Below are 22,502 nucleotides of genomic sequence, written 5' to 3'. Positions count from 1 at the left end.
CATCTCTCCTCCAGGGTGGTGCAGAAAGGAGACAAGCTCTTGGAAAAGGGGTTAGCTGGAGAGCTCATTTTGTGATGGTTAATTTTATAAGGCAACTTGAAAGGGCTAAGCAATGTCTAGATAGCTGGTACAACATTAGTTTTGTGTCTGTGAGGGTGTTTCTGGAAGAGATTAGCCTTTGAATTGGTGAAATGAGTAAAGAAGATGGCCTTCCCCAATGTAGGTGGGCATCAGCCAATCCGTTGGGGGCCAGGATAGAACAAAAAGGCAGAGGAAGGGGGAATGTGTGATCTCTTCTCTATTTGAGCTGGGACATCTATCTTCTCCTCTCTTGTGCTTCTGGTTACCGGGCTGTCGGGCTTCAACTGAACTGCACCACTGGCTTTCCTAGTTCTGCAGCTTGCAGACAGCAGACCATGGGACTTCTCGGCTTTGATAATCACGTGAGCCAATTCCCATGACAAATCAATCTCTCTCTCTCTCTCTCTCTCTATATATATATATATCTCCTATTGGTCTTCTTTCTCTGAAGAACCCTAATACTAACACAGAATTGCTTTGCCCTTAAGTTTCTAGTGAATGAAGAGGTCAAATACGAATGCTAGGAGTTCACAAACCTCTCTCATGAAGATTTTTCACAAGTAAATTGCTTAATACCTTCCATATCAGTCCAGCTCCAAATTTTGTCAGTGTTAGTTCCTGAGCATCTCTTGGATTTATCCTGTTTCACCTCCACTGCCTGCCAAGTTAGGTGTCATTTGCTGCCTGGTGTCTACAGACACATTTCTCCCCCTACTTCCTCCCCAAACCTGCCCCCCCCAATCAAATCTCTACCGAGAATTCATTCAGCTAATATTTATGGAGCTCTAACTACACACCAGGCACTCTTCTAGGTGTTGGGAATACACACCGAGCAGACCCATAGGGTTCCCGGCTGTGGAAGAGCTGGGGAGGGAGGGCAGACTTAAAACAAGGAGACCAGTAACTAAGATCATCTCAGACTGGGATAAGTGGTCTGGGGAAGAAACTGGTTGGGGAAGGGGGTGGGATGAAGCCCAACATTAATGAGGATGCTCATAGAAAGTTCTTGAAAAGGGTGACATCCAAGTGCTGCAGAATGGAGGCCACCACGAGAATATCTAGGTTGAGGGGAGAAGGGAGGTTCTAAGCTGGGAATGCGGTGAGCAAGGCAGAGAGTGGGAGGAAATGAGGACAGAAAGCAGGCAGAAAAGGGAAACCACGGTGGCAGAGAAGATGGACTTTGTTTTGTTTTGTTGTTTTTGTTTTAAATAGCAATTCTATTTTTTTTAAATTAATTTATTTTTTTAACATCTTTATTGGAGTATAATTGCTTTACAATGGTGTGTTAGTTTCTGCTTTATAACAAAGTGAATCAGTTATACATACACATATATCCCCATATCTCCTCCCTCTTGCGTCTCCCTCCCTCCCACCCGAGAAGATGGACTTTATTCTAAGAACAAAAGGAAGTTTTTAGCTCAGCAATCCCCACTCGCTTCCTCATCACCCCTTCTCTTCAGCCATTAGGTTTTCCAGTGTTACCTCTCACCTGTGCTCTTAATTTCCACTCCCACCAGTTCTCTCGGAGTAAAGCTCATCTTTTGTTACCCAGAAATGAGCTGAGAACAAATACCGGTCCCCTTGCCACAGAAACAGCCACCTCTGCATCTCAGCTGGCCACACTGGCACCTGGGTGGATGCACTTGCAAGCCCAGCTCAGAGGGAGAAACAGAAGTGGGCACTCGGCACCTCCAAACACAGTGAACTCAACCCTTCTAAGCGTCTTACTAACCTGTTCACATGAAATTAAGACCCCCTCCCCTCCAGAATACCGGTGCTACCATGTGTTCCACAAAGAATGACCAAGAGAGCAAGTGGAATCTCAGCTAGGGCTTCTCACACATGTCTTGGGGTCAGCTGTTCTCTCCATTCCCGCTGCCGCCACATTAACTGAGACTATCACCACTTCAAGCCTGAATTCTGAAACAGTCTCCAAGAAGGCCTTCGCATTACCAGCTGTGCTGAGGCGGCTCTCAAACTTCAGTGTGCGTTCAACTCACCAGAGGGCTTGTTAAAAAAGTACCACTAGGCCTCACTGCCAGAGTTTCTGACTCAGTAGGTCTGGGGTGGGCTCAGCAAGCTCCCAGATAGTACTAATTTTTCTGGACACCACCCTCAGACTATTCTGCCTAAAACAGATGTTCAGTCACTGCCCCCTTAGATTAAGGACCTAAAATGGCTGCCACACTTACCACATAAACCCTTCTGCCCAGCCTCATAACACCTGTCCCACCAGCCTAGCGTGATGAGTACGACTATTTAAAAGCAGCCAAGGATCTCCAAGAGGCTCATCATCGCGGCCTCCTCCTCCTCAAGCCTGATGTGACAGAATGAAAATTCCTGGGCCGGCAATCAGAAGTCAACATTGCCATTCTCTAGCCTGTGACCTTCAGAAAGTCACTCCACCTCCCTGAGTCCACTGCCTCATCTCTGAGATGCCCTCCCATTTCACAATGTGTGAAACCAAGGCCATGGTTGCTACGAGGGTACTTGGTGAACTGTCAAGGCCTATGCAAATTAACAACCACGAATATATAATTCTCCAGAAGCTGCGAGTGCTCGGCCCTTCCCAGAGGGACTACACACTCATGGTCTCCATCTGTGGGAGCCCCACCCAGGTGCCTCTATTAATATATATCTTCAGTAAATATATATCTTTCTTCCTGTTTCTGAATTAGAAGATATGTTCGTCTAAAGGCAAAATGAGTTTTTTAGTCTTTTACTTTAAAAAGGATGGGCTTCCCTGGTGGTGCAGTGGTTAAGAATCCGCCTGCCAATGCAGGGGACACGGGTTCAAGCCCTGGTCTGGGAAGATCCCACATGCCGCGGAGCAACTAAGCCCGTGTGCCACAACTACTGAGCCTGGACTCTAGGGCCCGCGAGCCACAACTACTGACCCCGTGTGCCACAGCTACTGAGGCCTGTGTGCCTAGAGCCCGTGTTCCACAGCAAGAGAAGCCACCGCAATGAGAAGCCCACACACCGCAATGAACAGTAGCCCCCCCGCTCGCCACAACTAGAGAAAGCCCGCACGCAGCAATGAAGACCCAACAGAGCCAAAAATAAATTAATTAATTTAAAAAATAAAATAAAATTAAGTAAATAAAACGGAAAAATATCTAAAATAATAACCTGTTTATGCACTGAAGCAATTGTGGAACACAAGCCAAGTTAGCAATGATGACAGGGCGGAAAGAATAAAATGTCAATATGGAAGATAAAGGAGGAATAAATTATGTTCAGAACATATGAAGCATTGTTTGTTACTAAGTTTTTCTTATTAAAACCTTACTGGTTATAAGGGCAAACAGAAGTGAAAACTTAGCCCTTTGGAACATAAAGGTTGCATTCCCTATAAGATAATCAACATGTCAGAATTTTATTATTTATGAAGATTTGAGGATGGGGGCAGGAGGGCATGGAGAAGAGGGCCATTATGGATCAAGCCAGCAGCAGGCAGACAGGAATTCTGGATTCTTTGCTAAGTGCATCCAGAAAAGTTTCTACTCCATTCAAGAGCCCAGGAGCCCCTTTGCTTCAAGACCCTCCAACAAAAATTTCTTATTATGTACTAATTCCACTAAAACTGTGGTCCTAGATAACCAGAGCTCAGACTCGCAATGCCATTTTCAGTTATTTACCTGGAGATGTTGTCTCTGTCCTCTGAGAACTCACAATTTATACTGATGCTATGTTGGGTAGAGAGGTAACTGGTGACTTTTTTTCTCCTCTTTCTATATTATTTAAACTCTGTTCATGTTACTTTTATGATGAAATTTTGATTTACAAAGATTTTAAAACATAAAAGTAGTGTTATAAAGAAAAAAGTCTTATCTCCACCAATTCCTAGCTCTGAAACCTTGAACAGCCCACCTTACCTCCCTAAGTTTCTGTTTCCTTATCTGTAAGATGGGGATAGTCAAGCCTGCTGTTACTACTTTATAAGGTAGTTATAAAAATCAGGTATGCTCATGGAAATAAAAATATAAGCACTTATATATAATGAGGCATTAGTATAATTATCTAAGAGTGTCAAACTGCCCAGCCTCGCCTGATAAGAACCACATACACACTCATACTTTATGACCTGGCAAAGTTTCTCCACACTTTGCACATAATCTAATGACCCACTATTAACCCTATCTGCTTCATGAGAACTGTTGCTTAAAGGCAGAGAGGGGATTTTTATGATTTGTGTTAAAATGAATAGAAGTCTAAAAAACCAACATATAATAATGCTGTACTTCTAAGTTCCTTGCCTCTTTTACTTGATAAATCAATTATTTAAAATAAGTGCACACCCAATCGAATAGTTAACCCTTTTAAATTGTCCAAATGCATCTCTAATACAAACTTATTTTAAATCCACTTCTATGTAATAAAGGCTCAATAGTAATAGGTAAGCATCATGAATGTTGATGGAGCTACCTAGGAAATTCACAGATGAGTTAGAAAGTTAACAGCTGTGAGGGAAGAATAGTTCCTCCCATGCCTCAGATTTCCCTGAGGCGGGCCTTGGCTGGATAACACTCCTGGACTCGCACCTCTGCATTCCTCTTCTAGGAGAGGAGTTACCTGATTGGGCATACGTGACCTGGCCCCCTTCCTATAGGGAAAGTGGGTACATTATAATCTATACTCTTCGCAGTGCGGTGAGCTAAGAAGGGCAGGCTCTACCGCACCACCCTCACCATCCTCACCAGGGAAGCTTGCAGTATAGTGCCTGAAGTTCATTCAGAGGTGTGTCAAAAGCCCATTTCTCCAGGCATCTAATCTATATCCTCCAATATAGTCTTTAAGAATAATAAAGCTGAGAGTCTGATCTCTATTGATCTGACCCCTTTACCGATATCTCAACTGGCTCTAGACTTAGGCCAAAAAGAGACAGTTCTTTCAAAGAAAGAACTAAACACTTAAGATTTACAGGCACAGAATGGTAGCAGGGTCAGTGTTTACTCTTCAGAGACCTCTACCAACGTGTGTGGGAGTATTCAGGGTTCTTTCCCAAGCAAATCCAAGATCGCATCTGTACTCAAGAACTCCAGGCCAACATGCGTCAGGCCTATTGATTCAGCTGTGTGGAGCCCAGAGGTTCAGGAGCATGCACGGCTGGACAACCAGACTACAGAGACCCCCCAGTACAACTCATTAACTACCCAAGGGAGAGAAGGGACCCAATAAGTTCACAATCTATGGTAGGCTGTGTAGACTTTTAGGCAAGTCACTTAATCTCTTCAACTCTGTTCCCTCATCTATAAAAGGGATATGAGGATATGACAATACCTACTCAACAGGTATTAACATTGCTGTTAGGAAGAGCAACAATGAAGATATAAGGTCAACAAGCTCTTAAATAATGCATTTAAAGGAATAGGGGGGCTTCCCTGGTGGCGCAGTGGTTGAGAATCTGCCTGCCAATGCGGGGGACACAGGTTCGAGCCCTGGGCTGGGAAGATCCCACATGCCGCGGAGCAACTGGGCCCATGAGCCACAATTACTGAGCCTGCGCGTCTGGAGCCTGTGCTCCGCAACAAGAGAGGCCGCGATAGTGAGAGGCACGCGCGCTGCGATGAAGAGTGGCCCCCGCTCGCCGCAACTAGAGAGGGCCCTCACACAGAAACGAAGACCCAACACAGCCAAAAATAAATTAATTAATTAATTTTTTTTAAAAAAAAGGAATAGGGAAATACTATTATTTTTTAAAAGAATATAAGTGCCTGGTCTTTCCTCCTGAATCACATGCTCATCATTCAGAACCAAACAGGATAGCAGAGTTCTGATCGGGAGCCACCCCTATGTGCCACAGTGCTTCACGTCATGTCTATTTTAGTAGATCTGTTAACTAACAGCACGGGTGGAGTTTTTTGTTTTAGTTTTTTTTTTTTTTATGAATTTATTTATTTATTTATCTTTGGCTCAGTTGGGTCTTCGTTGCTGTGCACAGGCTTTCTCTAGTTGCAGCGAGCGGGGGCTACTCTTCGTTGCGTTGGCTCCTCTTGTTGCGGAGCACAGGCTCTAGGCGTGCAGGCTTCAGTAGTTGAGGCTCACGGGCTCTAGAGCACAGGCTCAGTAGTTGTGGCGCACAGGCTTAGTTGCTCCGCGGCATGTGGGACCTTCCCAGACCAGGGCTCGAACCCGTGTCCCCTGCATTGGCAGGCAGATTCTTAACCTCTGCACCACCAGGGAAGCCCAAGAGTGGAGTTTTTAATCAGTTGTTCCTAAAAAGCACTTAGTCTACAAAACCAGAACATGATACATCAAATTCCTTTAAATTACCTGTGCTTACTGCCTTTTCCTCCTATCCTGATTTATTAATAAATACAATTATAATAAGCTGCTCTTTAACAGCCCATTGGTATGGTAATAATTTAGCCTTGCCCAATCATCTCTAATAAAACTTATTTTGAAGTGGCTTCTTTTTAGCAAAGATTGCTAACTCCCCCTGGTTTTTCTTACTAGTGAATGTGCTGGTCAACCATAAACAACGAAGCAGAAGCTCCTTAGGGTAATGCCTAGTGAGTCAGAAAGAAGCAAGAAGAAAGTACAGCAAGAAGGTGAGATGCACACAAAAACCCTGTCTCACCTTTCCTGAACTCAGTCCAGAGGTTTCCTTCTTAAGCTAGGAAGGATTTTTCCAAGAGGAGATGATACACATGTCCTAATAGCATGGGAAATGTACCTAGTACCTAAGACAAAAAGGAGGTCAAAGAAAACTAGGTTGAACTCTATATAATAATGTCTGGGTTAACTATCCTGCATTCCTTTTTTCTTTCATTGTGGTAGCACACACATAATTAAAAATTTACCATCTTAACCATTTTTAAGTGTACAGTTTAGTAGTGTTAAGTATATGTACATTGTTGTGCAACTAACCCCCGGATCGTTTTCATCCTGCAAAACTGAAACCCTATACCCTTTAAACAGCAACTCCCTCTATGCTGCATTCTTGACTAAACAATCCAAGAGAGGGTCCCTCCTTTCTCTCACAAGCCTCTAGTCAAAATTTGCCCATAACCTTAATGATTTAGCCATTTGAAAATCTCATCCTACTAAACAGTCTTTAAAACTCAGGCTTCCGGGTGACCAGAACTCCCTGCATAACTCTGGGATTCGCATATGCCAGCTTTTGTCAGGTAATAATTAAAGCTACCAATGGTCTGTGCCCATGCTGAGCTATGATCTAGGCTTGATAAGTGAAGTATTAAAATGTCTGTAACTGGTTTGCTCTCCATTCCTTTAATCCTGAGATGCTATACCTCTGTTCTTCTTCCTGCTTTCGACAGGTTTCTCAAGTAGATCAAGAAGACAAAATATACTTTGTCTTAGAGATTTAAAAGTGGGCAACCTCGTCGTCATTCCATTTCCCACGGAAGGCCAAACAACATGTCTCTCAACTCAAAAAGATATGGTAAGAGGAGGAAATGATGGGAAGGCTCGGGGCCAGGGTGGAGAGTATTTCCTCCTTTTTCCAAAAGTGACTTTAACACGACTGCTTCTGGGTGTCAACAGATATGAAGTGATGAACACAGAACTTAACAAATGTCTGCAACTTTGTCACTGGTGCCCTGTAAGGACACGGGCAATAACTCGAACTCAAAATATTTCAGAGTTTTGTAAGGCATTTCAGTTATCCATGCACTCCTCTCAACATCAGGATCCTTACATGGAAAGATTCTTTCCTGGCTCTTTCAAGGTGAAGTATAATCAGAAGAAACCATGGTTGTCAAAACACTTTGTAAGATTAAACAGATGAGAGGGATTACAACTGGGGAAGCAAATGGGTTCATCACTAAAGATGCTCTGGCCAGGAAATGAGAAGATGGAGCATCAAGATGCAGATCAACCACTGCCTGGTTGAGGCACCTTGGGTATGTCACCTGCCGTCCAGGATTACTCATTTGTGAAATAGTGACTTAACTCCCCCCTTGATTGCCTCACAGCTTTGTGTGGAGGAGCAATACACCGGGTGTCAGTGGAGCAGTCACATGGGGAGTATACATTAGCTGGGGTGCTATTATGCTCTATGCGGTCTAACTACCCACATACTTGCTCAAGTCTGAAGCATTGCTCAACTTTAAAGATGTCCTTCTGGGCTGCTTCACAATAAATTTACAAGTGCTTGTTTTTACAAATGCATTAGAAGACCTGTTGATTGAAAGGCAGAGTAGGAATTTTTATTGTTTCATTTTTTTAAAGAAAAATCTTAATTTTAATAATTTTAAAATGAAACCTACAAATGCTAATGCTATACTTCTTACGTTTCCCTTCTGTTTCTTCCTTTATATGTCTTTAACCTTTTCCTCTCTGCCCTCTTTCCAACTCAGAAAACGCACAAATCTCACTCGTTTCTACTTAAAGTAAAACCAGCCAAAAAGATAACTTTCGATTTTGTTTTCTCTCCTGAACTTCTCCCACTCCTTCTCTTCGTAGGTAAAAGCTTCAAAAAAGAGTTGACTCTCACATTCCCTACTTCCCCTCCTCCCATTCATCTTCCACTGCAGCCTGGCTCTTGCCCCTTTAGCTTAGAGGGTTCCTTGAAACCCTCTAAGCTAAAGATCTATGATGACCTAACTACAAAATACAAAGGATGCTTTCCAACCTTTACCCATGTAGACCTCTTTGCAACACCTGGCTCTATTGACCTCATTCCAGAACTCACCCCTCCCCAAGCCCTTGCCCATCTTGCAGCTACCATCTCATTTAATCGGTCCTTCAAACCTCCATAGCTCTGCATGAAATCATTCCATTAGCTGCTCCTTCAATGTCTGTGTTCATGGGGCTTCCTTCCTTCACTCTCTTCTCATTTGTTTTGCTCTCTCTTGGAAAGAGCACGTACAGTTCATGCCTTCAAAACTACACATATGCTGAAAATTCCCAGTCTACCGATACAGCCCAGAGCTCTCTCTGAATGCTATACCCTTAATTTATCACTGCTTTCAGTAATATTTTTTTAAATTTATTTTATCCCAGCTTTCAAACTCAGCATTATATAAATGTTGATGCAGTGGTTACCTAGGAAACTATCAGATCAGTTAGAGGACAACTATGAGGGAGGAATACATATTTCTGAAGATGGCTCAGATTTCCATGAGCAGAGACATATGAAATTAAAAAGTAATGTGGGAAATAAATGCCTTCAGATCCTGAGAAGTTATTTTCAACTTCATCTCCATTCCTCAATCCTTATAAATATTGCACCCCTTCCTTATATTGTGAGGGTTGAGTCCTAAGACAAACTGCCAAGCCCATGAGTATTGTGAACATACTCAAAAGTAGCTGAAATTTCAAATGCAAAATCTAAAATGCCGAAGACGTGCTGTATAATTTAAAGTTTAATAAACCCGTAAGGGTAAATGGAAAGCACTTTTTCATGGTATAAAATAAAGCTTTAACAGAGTTGCCTTAATAACCGAGAAAGGAACAACTTACATATTCAAAAAGTGACAACTGGCTAAAATAATTCTAAAATGGGCGGAAAGGAACAGTACTTAGCAATCAAGTATGATATTATAAAACATATTCAGTGGAAAGGAAAAATGTCACGATATATTATGCTTTGAAAAGTGGGTTACCAAAGAGTAAAATTAATATGATCCCAATTTAGAACAAGAATTAATATCTCTATATATGAAGAGAAAAAGAAAGAATACACACCCAAAAAACAGTTATGGTGATGGTAATACATGTTTTACCTCTCCTTTGTGCTTTTGTACATTTCCTGAATTTTCTACGACAAATGCTTCTTAAATGCACTTTTAAGCCAAGGTTACAAGAAGAATACAATTAGAAAAACAATCACAATACAATGTTCAATGAAAAAGGTATGGCTACATCTACATCAAGGAGCACATGCCTAGAGAAAAGACTGGAATGAAATATACCAAACTTCTAACAGTCCGTGTTAAAGTGCTCATAATTCTTCTTTCCTCCATCTTCCCCGATGCTTGGCAATATGGTTACATTATTTCATAATAAAATAAATGGTTAAAATTTTATAAGATAAAAAAAAGGCTCAAGAGGGAGTTGTACCCCAAGAGTTGAATTTGGTTTTGTTTCTGTTTTTATGTAACAGGGTCACCTACTCACTAAATCCCTTAGGAGCTCCGAGACTCCTTCCCTAATTTGTAAAACGGGCACTACACCTGCCCAGGCCTCTCCCCACCCTACCCATTCGTAAAACACAAAGCCTTATGGTAACATCAACACTGCAATTTACCCAAGGGTTGGACTGCTCTCCCCAGTCCCCCAGGAATACCCGCACCGCCCCCCCCTTCCTGACCTTTTCATATTAGATGTTCGGTGCTGTCCGGATGCCTGTTTTGTATCAAATGATGAGAAGTGTTGGCTGCTTGTTGCCATATCTACACGAGAAGGCCTGTTAATAAAAAGGCAGTGAGGTTGTTACATCTTTGTCTTACAGGAAAAGTCTACATAGATTAAAGTATACAACACAAGTCCTTCAATTATTTATATTATCTCACTTCCATTTCTTATCAGTTTTGAAAATCAAATAGCAGAATCCACTCAGTTACATGGTGAATATTCCTGAAATACAGCCCCAATAAAACAAACTTATTTTTCTTTATATTCCAGTACATAAAAAAGAAATTAATGAAATCACCCCCCAAAACTCTCCACCCAAAGGTAACATTGTAGCTTGTATATATCCTTCCAAATCTTTTCCCAAGTAAATCTATCTATCTATCTGTCTATATTTTTCTTAATTGAAATGGTATATTACTGTAGGGGAGGAAAAAGTTTTCGTCAACCCTCTTAGGGCCCCCGGCTGGGTCTGGAAATTAAACTGACAAAGACAGATTGACAAGAGAAAAGCACACAAATTTAATTGAATGGTTACATGTACGTGAGAACCTTCATAGGAGAATGAAGACCCAAAGAAGTGAGCAGAGCAGAAATCTTTTATACCTTTCTGACAAAGAAACAATACATTTGTCAAGAATTGGCAAAACAAATGGTGAAGGCCTAGGGGTAAATGGTGAAGGAATAACCTGGAATAAATAAGGGTTAATTTAACAAGATTTGTCTGCAGACTCTCTGAGCTGTATGAGTCTGTCTCCAGTAAAAACAGAATTTATGTCCTACCTTTAGGCAGAAAGAGGGAACTTTTTCAGTGTTTACTGCTTCTTGATTGCCTTCAGCTCAAAATGATTTTTATGTCAAAGAGGCATACATATTTTGGGATAACATATTCTGGCTTCCTTCATTATATGCTTAATTTATGCTGAATCTTTTCTTCTCAACAAATACAGAGTTGCTCTATCATAGTGTCCACATAGCAGTCTACTGAATAGAGGTAACATAATTTGTTACCTATCCCTCATTTTGAGGCATGCTAGTTGCTCCCAATGTTTGGCAATTATCAATACAAACAATACTGCAATAAGCCCCTTTACTCACTTGCCTGATTATTTCCTAAGAATAAATTCTGGAGTGAAAGGGCAAGTATTTTGTAAAATATCTTATGTTTTAAAAACTGCCTTGTTTCCCATTATATATTTATACCACAGAATGCCGAGGTAACACAGAGGAGCTGGAGATCAATCTGGTTTGCAGAATCTTAGGCCACATTTTGACCTAGATCTACCTCACAGACACACGCGGAGGCAAGCCTACTGCAGAGAAGGAAACTTCCATAGAGCTTAAGAATAAGCCATGCCCTGTATATAACAGAATCGTCAACCTCCCATTGACGATTCACCTTAACTGTCCACAAGCCATAGAGAAGAGAGGAAAGGGTTATTGACCATCCCTTTAGAAAAGCTTCTTTTTTTTTTAATTCTAAGATGTTAATACCCTTATTGTACATTAAGTGGAGTTTGATTATATTCTACCTTCAGACATCCCAATACCCGGTAATATTTTATATTCAACATTCATCTTTTCTTGAACATGTCAAGTTTCCTAAATTTCATACATCAGGTTAGGGGAAAATCAAGGTTCTTTTCACAAGGCTGGTTGGGTGTGGGTGATGGGAGAAAAGAAAACGCCACGGTTAAGTGGAAATGTAGCTTGAAGGCATGTTATTTCCCATCACAAGAACTTCTTACCAGGAGAATGGAGGAAGCCCTAAGCACTTAGGTAAACCAGACTCCAGGGTACTGAACTGACATCTCAGTTTACAAGCAGGGAAAGAGGACTAGATAGATTCAAAGGGCTGTCTAGCCTTTTGGACCATTCTTGCCTATCTGTTCCCTTACAGATTCATTTATAAGGGCTAGAAAAATATGTTCTCTGAAATGTATATAAAAATGTCCCCATTTCTCATTTGCCTTATCTTTAATTTTAAAATTCTCCCCAATATTGAAATTTTTATATAATCAAAATTAATCATTTCCCTTTAATATTTCTGATTTTGAGGGCACACTTAGGAAAACCTCCCCTCCACAAAGATTATATAACATAATTTTACCATGCTGCTTTTTTAATATTTAATGTGTTGATCCATTTATAATTTGAGTATATGGTACAAGATAGTGCTGTGCATTTTCCTTAATCTTTTGCCATTTTTCCCAAGATAATTTTTAAAAGCTTGTATCTTTACCCCAATGATTTGACATACCATATATATAAAACACTAAATTAATTAAGTTCTGCTAAAATCAAGTCTGTTGTGTCAGGTAAATGTTGCATGTTTCAAAGCTACAATTATAGCATCTTTACCAGGCAGAAAACACTTAAATTTAGCAGAACTTAATAATTATTAATAAAACAATACTAGATTTTTTTCATTTTTCTGGGGTACAAAAGTTTAGTTTTTTATGCTTTTATATACATGTACATGAAGTCCCAGAAATTCTACAGTATTTTAAAATTCATATTAATATCACAATAAGTACATCATGCTACAAACTGATTTTTTTTTTAATTTTCTTTTTTTAATATTTATTTATTTATTTTTGGCTGTGTTGGGTCTTCTGTGCGAGTTGGGTTTCTGTGCGAGGGCTTTCTCTAGTTGCAGCGAGTGGGGTCCACTCTTCATCACAGTGCGCGGGCCTCTCACTGTCGCAGCCTCTCTTGTTGCGGAGCACAAGTTCCAGACGCGCAGGCTCAGTAGCTGTGGCTCATGGGCCTAGTTGCTCCGCGGCATGTGGGATCTTCCCAGACCAGGGCTCGAACCCATGTCCCCCGCATTGGCAGGCGGATTCTCAACCACTGCGCCACCAGGGAAGCCCCAAACTGATTTTTTTATTCAGTTTTTTTTTATAGACCTAATTCACTCACTTACTAGATAGTAAACTACTATCTAGTATTTTATCAAGAACTATTTTCCCCTTTTTTATGAGAAATGCTTAAATACATGGAGAAAATAATTTAACACACAAGTATATCTAGAATCCACTTTTGTGTACAGTGTGACCTAAATTTAATTGTTTCCCCTAGGGATAGGCAATTATCCCAACAGCAATGAATAACTCATCCTTCAGCTAGCTACTTAGTAGCTTTGAAATAAGATAAAAAAAAAGATCGCATGCCCACTCAATGCCATCTTGGAGCGTTGTCTAACAGGCCCTCCCAAGGAATATTTCATTCTATAAGGGATATATCCTTGTTTGACTTGCTATTTTCTATTGATTAAGGTCTATATTCTATAAAATATGTTAACTTGCAGATTTTTTTTGTCTGGTACATATGCAAATAATTTGGTACGGTTATGGTTTTATTGCCTTGTAGGAGATTAACCAGTTTTATATATAACAAATCTTATTCGAACATTCTTTCTTCAGTTCCCCAAATGGTCTTGGAACAGTTTCACCATCTTGATGGTTTCCTCATTGATAAGTAAACGTTTGACATGCGTTCACGCTAAAATTATCACACTCCGACGTAATGAATGACACTGTTGTTTCTAACCCAGGGCAGGTTTCCATACACGTACAGGGCAGTTTCAGGCACTCTTTTGATCCATTCACTTATTTGCCTCTGTCTGCACCACTGACACAACTTTCATTAGCTTGGCTTTATTAGATCCTATATGACAATGGGCAAGCCCTCTACTTTATTAAATGCTCTTTGGGGAGGCGGGTGTGTCTGGGACTGCTATTGCAACTTCATTCTTATTTACAAATTTTAGAATCAATTATTGTAAAGTTCCAAGAAAAGTCCTGCTGAGGTTTTGAGTGGGACTTCATTACATTTTCAGAGATTTTGCAGAGAATTGTAAACTTTACAATATTATATTTTTCACATCTATACACATTTATTCAGGTCTTCTCTTACTTCCTTCAATAAAGGAAGGAAATATACATAAAACACTGCACTGAGGTAAGTGCACCCTTGCAAAGACGCCATGCTAGATGTTCCTTATATTGCTTTAGTTTTAGAATGTGTACCACCAAAGCAAGCACAGTTAGTAAAATTTTAACTGAAAAAAATGACTTGTCTATTCCACTTCTGAGTATAACCTAGACGTTAAACTCAAATGTCAGGAAAAAAATGTATTTTTAGCTAGAGAAAAATATTGTTATTGGGCTTATAGAGGTTAAGAAAAACAGTACATCATATTTCATTTACAGGTATAGGCATGCTAGAAAATGTGTCCTTATTTTGCCCTGATTTTACTGCTTTAATTTCTGTAAGTTTTTAAACAGCTTTATTGATACATTATTCACAGACCATACAATTCATTCATTTAAATTATACAGTCAATGGTTTTTAATATTCATAGATAGTATGTCACTTTCACCACAATCTAATTTTACATTTTGTCACCCAAAAGATACTCTATATCCATCCACCAGCAATCGCTTCGCATGTCCCTCCACCTCTAGCCCTAAGAAACCACTAATTTACTTCCTGTATGTACAGATTTGCCTATTCTGGATGTTTTATATTAATGAAATTATATAATATGTGGTCTTTCATGATTGGTTTTTTTCACTTAGCATAATGTTTTCAAGAGTTATTTGAGCTGTTGCATGTATCAATACTTCATTCCTTTTTGCTGCCAAATAATAATCCATTTCATAGATATAACACACTTCATTTGTCATTTCATTAGTTGATGGGTATATGGGTTATTTCCACTTTTTGGCTATTATGAATAATGCTGCTATTAATATTCATGTACAAGTTCTTGTGTGGACATATACTTCATTTCTCTTGGTATATAACTAGGAGTGGAATTGCTGAATCCTATGGTAACTCCATGTTTGACATTCTGAAGAGCTGCCAGACCATCTTCCAAAGTGACTGTGTGATTTTACATTCCCACCAGTAATGTATGAAAGTTTCAGTTTCTCCACATCTCGGACAATACGTGTTACTGTCCATATTCGTGGGTGTGATGGTATCTTATTGTGGTTTTGATTTCCATTTGTCTAATGATGGATACTGAGTATCTGCTTAGCTACATATTAACCATTTGTATGTCTTCTTTGGAAAAATGCTTGTTCAGGTTCTTTGGCCATTTTTTAATTGGGTTACTTGCCTTTTATTATCGAGTTTCATACCACTCTACTTTTTAATCACTAGGTAGAACTATTCTCAGATGAAAAGCTTACAGATTCATTTTTTATACTTTTTCTCTCATTCAAATAATAGTTAGCAGAATCAATTCAAATTTAATTTCCCCCAGTAAATCCGATACAATGAGTTATGTTCCTGCAGGATGAAATACAAGCTAGCCCATTTAAAAAAGAAAAAAATGAAATAAAATTTCAAAAATTAATAAAAAGACACTTAATATCTTTGAGGCTTTTTCATCAAAGTTAAAATCTCTCTTTAGGGGACGAGAGAAATGCACGAAGAAAGACCAGTGGATGTGCTCCAGGAGGCACCATTATGAAACCTACAGTAGGAATGGCGCCCACTGGAGCTATGACACAGGACTCCAGGGGCGCCACTGACAGACTTCCGGGAAACCTACTGCTTCATATTATTGCCCATATGACCAACCTGTCTTTCTTACCAAAGAAAACTGCTCATCAGACCAAATTCTGTCCCATGGATGATGTTTTCAAATAGCCATTCTCATGGCCAGCGATCAGAGGAAAAAGGGAGGTGCTACTCCTGCTGCTGGGAGAGCAGAACAGCCCAGAAATTACCAGGCACTCCCCAAATACATGTTACTGTCAACTTCACCCCCTCGCCTGCCACCTATGCTATCAGAATCAAAGGAAAGGGGCTTCCCCGGTGGCGCAGTGGTTAAGAATCTGCCTGCCAACGCAGGGCACACGGGTTCGAGCCCTGGTCCGGGAAGATCTCACATGCCGCGGAGCAACAAAGCCCATGTGCCGCAACTACTGAGCCTGCGCTCTAGAGCCCACGAGCCACAACTACTGAGCCCATGCACCACAACTACTGAGCCTGCAAGCCACAAGTACTGAGCCTGCAGGCCACAACTACTGAAGCCCGTGTGCCTAGAGCCCGTGCTCTGCAACAAAAGATGCCACTGCAATGAGAAGCCTGCGCACCACAACGAAGAGTAGCCCCCGCTCGCCGCAACTACAGAAAGCCCACATGCAGCAACAAAGACCCAATGCAGCCAAAAATAAATAAATTTAAAATAAATAAATTTAAAAAAAGAATCAAAGGAAAGAAATTTCAACATTTTTTTTTTTGCCATACTAGTCCTATCCTTTAGAGGGAAGATCTAAAAAGCTGAAAAAGGCCAAAGGGCAAGCACCAACACAGGATATAATTATTCTATTAGGTGAGATACTAGTGAATTTATAAACTAGATAAACTACCCCTAAAAAACTCATGCTTAGACTTATTAAAAAAGGCTTCCTCGATCAAAATTATAAACCTTCATATTATCTGAAGGACTTGGGTGCTTTTTACATTCTTTGTGCTTTTCCATAAAAGGAAGAGCTCAAGGAGGTGGAGAAACTTAACTTGGAAGAAAGAAGAGTTAGAGGAAAGCAGAGAAAAAGAAAGAATACGAGAGCTATTTCCAGACACTTCCCTCCCTTGTTCACTTGGAAGGTTCCAATTCATCCTTCTAGATCAGCTTCTCTGGAGCTGTATCCTACTCCCAAATGATTCAGAAAAATACATAACAGTGAGTATACAGACAGAGAATAATACACAAATGTGGCAAAATGCTAAAAAGGGATTCAGGGTATAGAGAAGTTCTCTGTATTATTCTCATACCTTTACTCTAAGTATAGAGTTACTGCAAAATAAGATGTTTTTTAAAAGACAGCTCCTGTAGCAAAGGGCAGAGAACAGGGATTAAATAGGAGTGGCCACTAGGCCTCCAGCACCTGTGGACCAGCCAACACCAGTGGAGAAGGCCAAGCCCTTGGGGTCATGGGCACAGCAACAGGTCCAGCCATCACAGGTGTGCTTCAGGAGCAGAGGCAGCAAGGACAGAGGTCACTGCAAAAAGAGCCGATGAGAGGGCTTCCCTGGTGGCGCAGTGGTTGAGAGTCTGCCTGCCAATGCAGGGGACACGGGTTCGAGCCCTGGTCTGGGAAGATCCCACATGCCGCGGAGCAACTGGGCCCCTGAGCCACAGCTGCTGAGCCTGCGCGTCTGGAGCCTGTGCTCCGCAACAAGAGAGGCCGCGACAGTGAGAGGTCTGCGCACCGCGATGAAGAGTGACCCCCACTTGCCACAACTAGAGAAAGCCCTCGCACAGAAACGAAGACCCAGCACAGCCAAAAATAAATATAAATAAAAATAAATTTAAAAATAGCCGATGAGAGGTCAACCAGAGAGCAACACCCAGACCAGGGCTCCATCCCTGTGTCACTTCCTCCTGCCCCCAGAGGCCATCTGGGAAGGAGGAGAGGAAGGGGGAACCTTTGAGAAGGGAGATGTCAGCCCGATGCAGAGTTTAAATTTTTACTTGCCTGGGCATTTACCTCTCCTACTCCCCCAAGAAAATCTGAGTCCCTCCGAAAGAGGCTGTCTGAATTTTGAACAGATGATGTCATGTTTAATTGACAACTTAATGGTTTTTTTCCCATCCTCAAGGGAGATGAGAGTGCAAGGGCAAAGTGAGGACAGGTGAAAAGAATAAAAGTTCATTTTTGGATAAAAGATAAAGCATGCCCAGACCCTACTCACTAAGAAAATGGAGGGTGGGACTTACTGTCTCTTTAGAAAAAAGAAAGTACCCCAATAGATGCTGTTTTTCTTGCCCAGAGCCACAGCAAATCACTGACAGAGTTGGAAACTAAAATCAGAGCCTGTATCTTTTCAGCTTCTTTCCTTAGGCAAAGCAAACTGTACTCCACATTATTTAAAACAAGCAACAATAGAATGTTAGTTGGCAAGAGACATACACAGCACCTGTTTCATTTTGCTGGGGTTTTTTTTTTTTTTTTTTTTTAATTTTTATTTATTTATTTATTTATGGCTGTGTTGGGTCTTCGTTTCTGTGCGAGGGCTTTCTCTAGTTGTGGCAAGCGGGGCCCACTCTTCATCGCGGTGCGCAGGCCTCTCACTATCGCGGCCTCTCTTGTTGCAGAGCACAGGCTCCAGACGCGCAGGCTCAGCAATTGTGGCTCACGGGCCCAGCCGCTCCGCGGCATGTGGGATCCTCCCAGACCAGGGCTCGAACCCGTGTCCCCTGCATTGGCAGGCGGACTCTCAACCACTGCGCCACCAGGGAAGCCCCTGCTGGGGGTTTTTTTTTACTGATTTTTTTTAATTTAAAATAAAATCCCTTCCCTAATGGAAGGTTCTCTTATTTCTAGTGGAAAACTTCTACCTCATCTTTTAATTATCCTTCTTCAGTTCCGTACTATAGTGCGAATTAGGAGAAAGCATGCTGCAACACAGGCAGAATGCTGGATTCTACCCTAGCTGTGCAAGCAGTGTGACTACGGACCAATCTCTCACCTCTGCCAGGGGCTGGGGGTGGGGTGAGTAGGAAGCAGGGAGGCTACTGTTTAACGTGTGTAGAGTTTACGTTTTACAACATGAAAAGAGTTACGGAGGTGAATGGTGGTGATTGTTGCACCACATTATGACTGTATTTATTAATACTACTGCAGTGGTGGTTATGACGGTTAAAGTGTATGTTACATGTATTTTACAACGATAAAAACAAAAACAAAAATGGGGGACTTCCCTGGTGGCACAGTGGTTAAGAATCCGCCTGCCAATGCAGGGGACACGGGTTCGAGCCCTGGTCCGGGAAGATCCCACATGCCGCGGAGCAACTAAGCGCATGTGCCACAACTACTGAGCCTGTGTGCCACAACCACTGTAGCCCGTGTGCCTAGAGCCTGTGCTCCACAGCAAGAGAAGCCACCGCAGTGAGAAGCCCACGCACTGCAGCGAAGAGTAGCCCCCATTCACCACAACTAAAGAAAGCCTGTGCACAGCAACGAAGACCCAACGCAGCCATAAATAAATAAATAAATAATTTAAAAAAAAAAAAGGGGGGGGGGGGGAAGCAGCACACACACAAAAGCCAGAAGAGGGCTAACGATATATTTGTCCTGTCTACCTCACAGGGTTGCTCTGCGGAAGCAATGCATTCCATTTTGTAAAATCACTTTTTAAACTGGAACGCGACATAAACGTGGGGCTGATGTTGTTAGAAGAGTTAAGTGATTGGGGCCAAGAACTTCCCATTAGACAGACCACTGCACTCCTGCTACTCAGCAGTTCAAGTTTCCCGCAGTCACAGCCAGAGGCCACTTAGTGGCACTCTGCCACTTTCCTTAGTCCCTCAAAGGAGGGATGCAGAGCCTTTTCAGGATGCAGAGCAAATGGAGGTTTTCAGCATAACACTGAATGGGGGTAACTGTTTATCATTTCTTTTAAAACACCACCTAAAACAAAGATTAGCAAAAAAGGAAATTTCTAGAAAGCAATGTTGAAAACAAGCTTTCCTTTCATTTGTCTCATGATCCATGAGGGAAAGAAAAATCAAGGCTACCCAAAAGTTTTCCAGGCTAGATAATGTGTCTCTCCTCTGGGTTCCATGGCCAGAATTTAAAACCCATCATAGTATGATGAATGGTCTACTTTTCAGTTGCTGTGAGTAGCTTACAAGCTTTTTAAGGACAAGGACTCTCTTAGCCCAGAGAAGCTCAATAAGTTCTGGTTGAATGAATGACATTTGTATTTATTCTATATATATTAGCACCCTTGTGCCAAACACAGTATCAATACTTGGCATTTTATGTCACCTATGTAGATCACGGAAAGTACCCATGAATATCATGGAGTCCTCATTCACAAGCAAGCAGCTGACAGTAAATATTACGGCTTCCCCCACAAACATCTACTAGATGAGACAAGCAAAACACAAGGGGAAACATACAAATACTCAGGTAATTAAGCGCCAAAGTTTAATTTTCTTTAGCTCTTCAATGTGTGGCTGTTTTCATAGTGGTGTACTGTATATATTCAGCCTGTGGTACCAAGTGGGCATATAAAATGGTTTTGTTATACAGGGATGACATTGCCTTTAAAAAAAGCTAATATTAAAGAGGGGTGATGGCATATAATGCTGTATATTAAGGCCCAGTTTGCTAGCTCATGGCAAGGCTCAAATTCTGCCCCACCCACTAAGCTAAGAAGATAATGACTATGGCCCCAAACCACAAAAGAAAGTCAAGTCTGGGTCCCACACTTCCCTGGTTTCTAAAATAGTCACCTGTAATGACCTGAAATAAGATATTCTATAACCCACTAATCTAAAACGATCACCAAAGAAATCCATTCATACCACTTGAATGGTCACTAAAGACATTCCACAACGGGTCTTCCCTGGTGGCGCAGTGGTTAAGAATCCGCCTGCCAATGCAAGGGACACAGGTTCGAGCCCTGGTCCGGGAAGATCCCACATGCCACGGAGCAACAAAGCCTGTGCACCACAACTACTGAGCCCGCGTGCCTAGAGCCCATGCTCCACAACAAGAGAAGCCACTGCCATGAGAAGCCCACGCGCCTCACCAAAGAGTAGCCCCTGCTTGCGGCAACTAGAGAAAGCCTCGCGCAGCAACAAAGACCCAACGCAGCCAAAAATAAATAAAATAAATAAATTTAAAAAAAAAGACTTTCCACACCTGTGAACCGATGAACTATCAGAAGAAAAACAAGCTATGCATGAAATTCATGTCAAACTCATGTTCGTATAACCTGCCCATAGATGCAGTCCTGCCCTTTCTAAAATGAGCCAAAGACGTAAGTGTAAATTTTGTGTTGAAAAGTAGAAAGCAAGTCAAAACGATAGGAAGATCTCTGAGCATGAGGTCAAAAAACCTATAAGCATTTTTCATATGCAGAGGGCACTGTGACTTTATTAAAAAAAGGGAGGGGGCTGCCTACATTCCCCCAATCAGCCCATGGCTAAGAGACGCAATACAACAGCCTGTAGGAGCACAGATCGGCCAACTTTTAGCACCATGGAGTCACAGTCAGCACTCTGAATGACTTTGGGCAACTGATTTAACATTTTCCCACCTCGTTTTCCTTCTCTGTAAAAGGGGAGATCAATTAACACGGTTGTTATTTAAGATACAAAGACAGACTTTCCGTGGGTACCGGACCTGACGGACCTGACGCAGAAGACATTTTAAAAAGAATCTAATCCATTTCTTCTCCACTGAGATATGAAAATGATGACACAGCAAAAAGCTGCTAAACCTCCCTCACTGCTTTGTTCAGGAAACCACACAGAGCCTCAGAATGCCTTATCTCATGACAGGCCTCAGAGACTTCTGCTAACCAAATGAGAGATTTGATGCAAAAAATGGGAGATTAAAAACTATACAAAGTCACAAGTGGGTTATAATCTTATAAATTTGTTTATGATGTACTGGGTTGGAAATCAAAACATATTTTCCATAAAAACAATGATTGATATATATCTATACCAATATATATCTCTATGCATGTGTTGTGTGTGTGTGTGTGTGTATATATATACACATGCATATATCTCTATGTACACTCATATGTATTTGCACACAAATACGTTAAATTCTCTACCTAAGCCATCAAAGCCTATTTAAGCCCTAAATTATAAATAACTGGCCAGGGTCTTAGAGCCAGGAGCGAGATGACTTCACGACTCATACTTTAGTGACACTTCAGTGGCTCATCATGGCCCTTGCCACAGTTTCTTGGCAAGGTACCCTTGGTACCTGTCTTTCTCTAACCAGACTATCCTCACCAGAACTGCAGGCCTCTCAAGCTTCTTGGCAAACCCTGAAGAGACCATGGTGAAGGGGATCAGAGTATGTCACCCCCAAATATATCATTTTCATATAAAGATTATTTTGAGGTGAAGGCAATTAGCTCTCTGCTCTCCTCCTTTCTATCTAAAATCAGGGTATCGGGCTTCCCTGGTGGCGCAGTGGTTGAGAATCTGCCTGCCAATGCAGGAGACACTGGTTCGAGACCTGGTCTGGGAAGATCCCACATGCTGCAGAGCAACTAGGCCCGTGAGCCACAACTACTGAGCCTGCGCGTCTGGAGCCTGTGCTCCG

The 22,502-nt window shown here is 41.5% G+C and overlaps 1 protein-coding gene across 6 annotated transcripts in view; it reads right to left on the bottom strand.

Moving 5' to 3' along the window:
• TTC39B (tetratricopeptide repeat domain 39B) overlaps window positions 1-22,502 on the bottom strand; it is a 138,591-nt gene that overhangs the window by 59,682 nt on the left and 56,407 nt on the right. For all 6 annotated transcript variants that reach the window (XR_014247355.1, XM_082401647.1, XM_082401648.1 and 3 more), the window contains one exon: window positions 10,361-10,456. Coding sequence is in view for 5 of the 6 variants with exons in the window: in XM_082401647.1 (XP_082257773.1) it covers window positions 10,361-10,456 (96 nt within the window). In the remaining variant the exon portion in view is untranslated. The remainder of the gene's footprint in view (window positions 1-10,360; window positions 10,457-22,502) is intronic.

This window comes from Balaenoptera borealis (assembly GCF_965194805.1).
Source record: "Balaenoptera borealis genome assembly, chromosome: 8".
In the NCBI taxonomy this organism is placed as follows: Eukaryota; Metazoa; Chordata; class Mammalia; order Artiodactyla; family Balaenopteridae; genus Balaenoptera; species Balaenoptera borealis.
The sequence above is the reverse complement of the archived record's forward strand: the minus strand, read 5'-3'. Positions and strand labels throughout refer to the sequence as shown.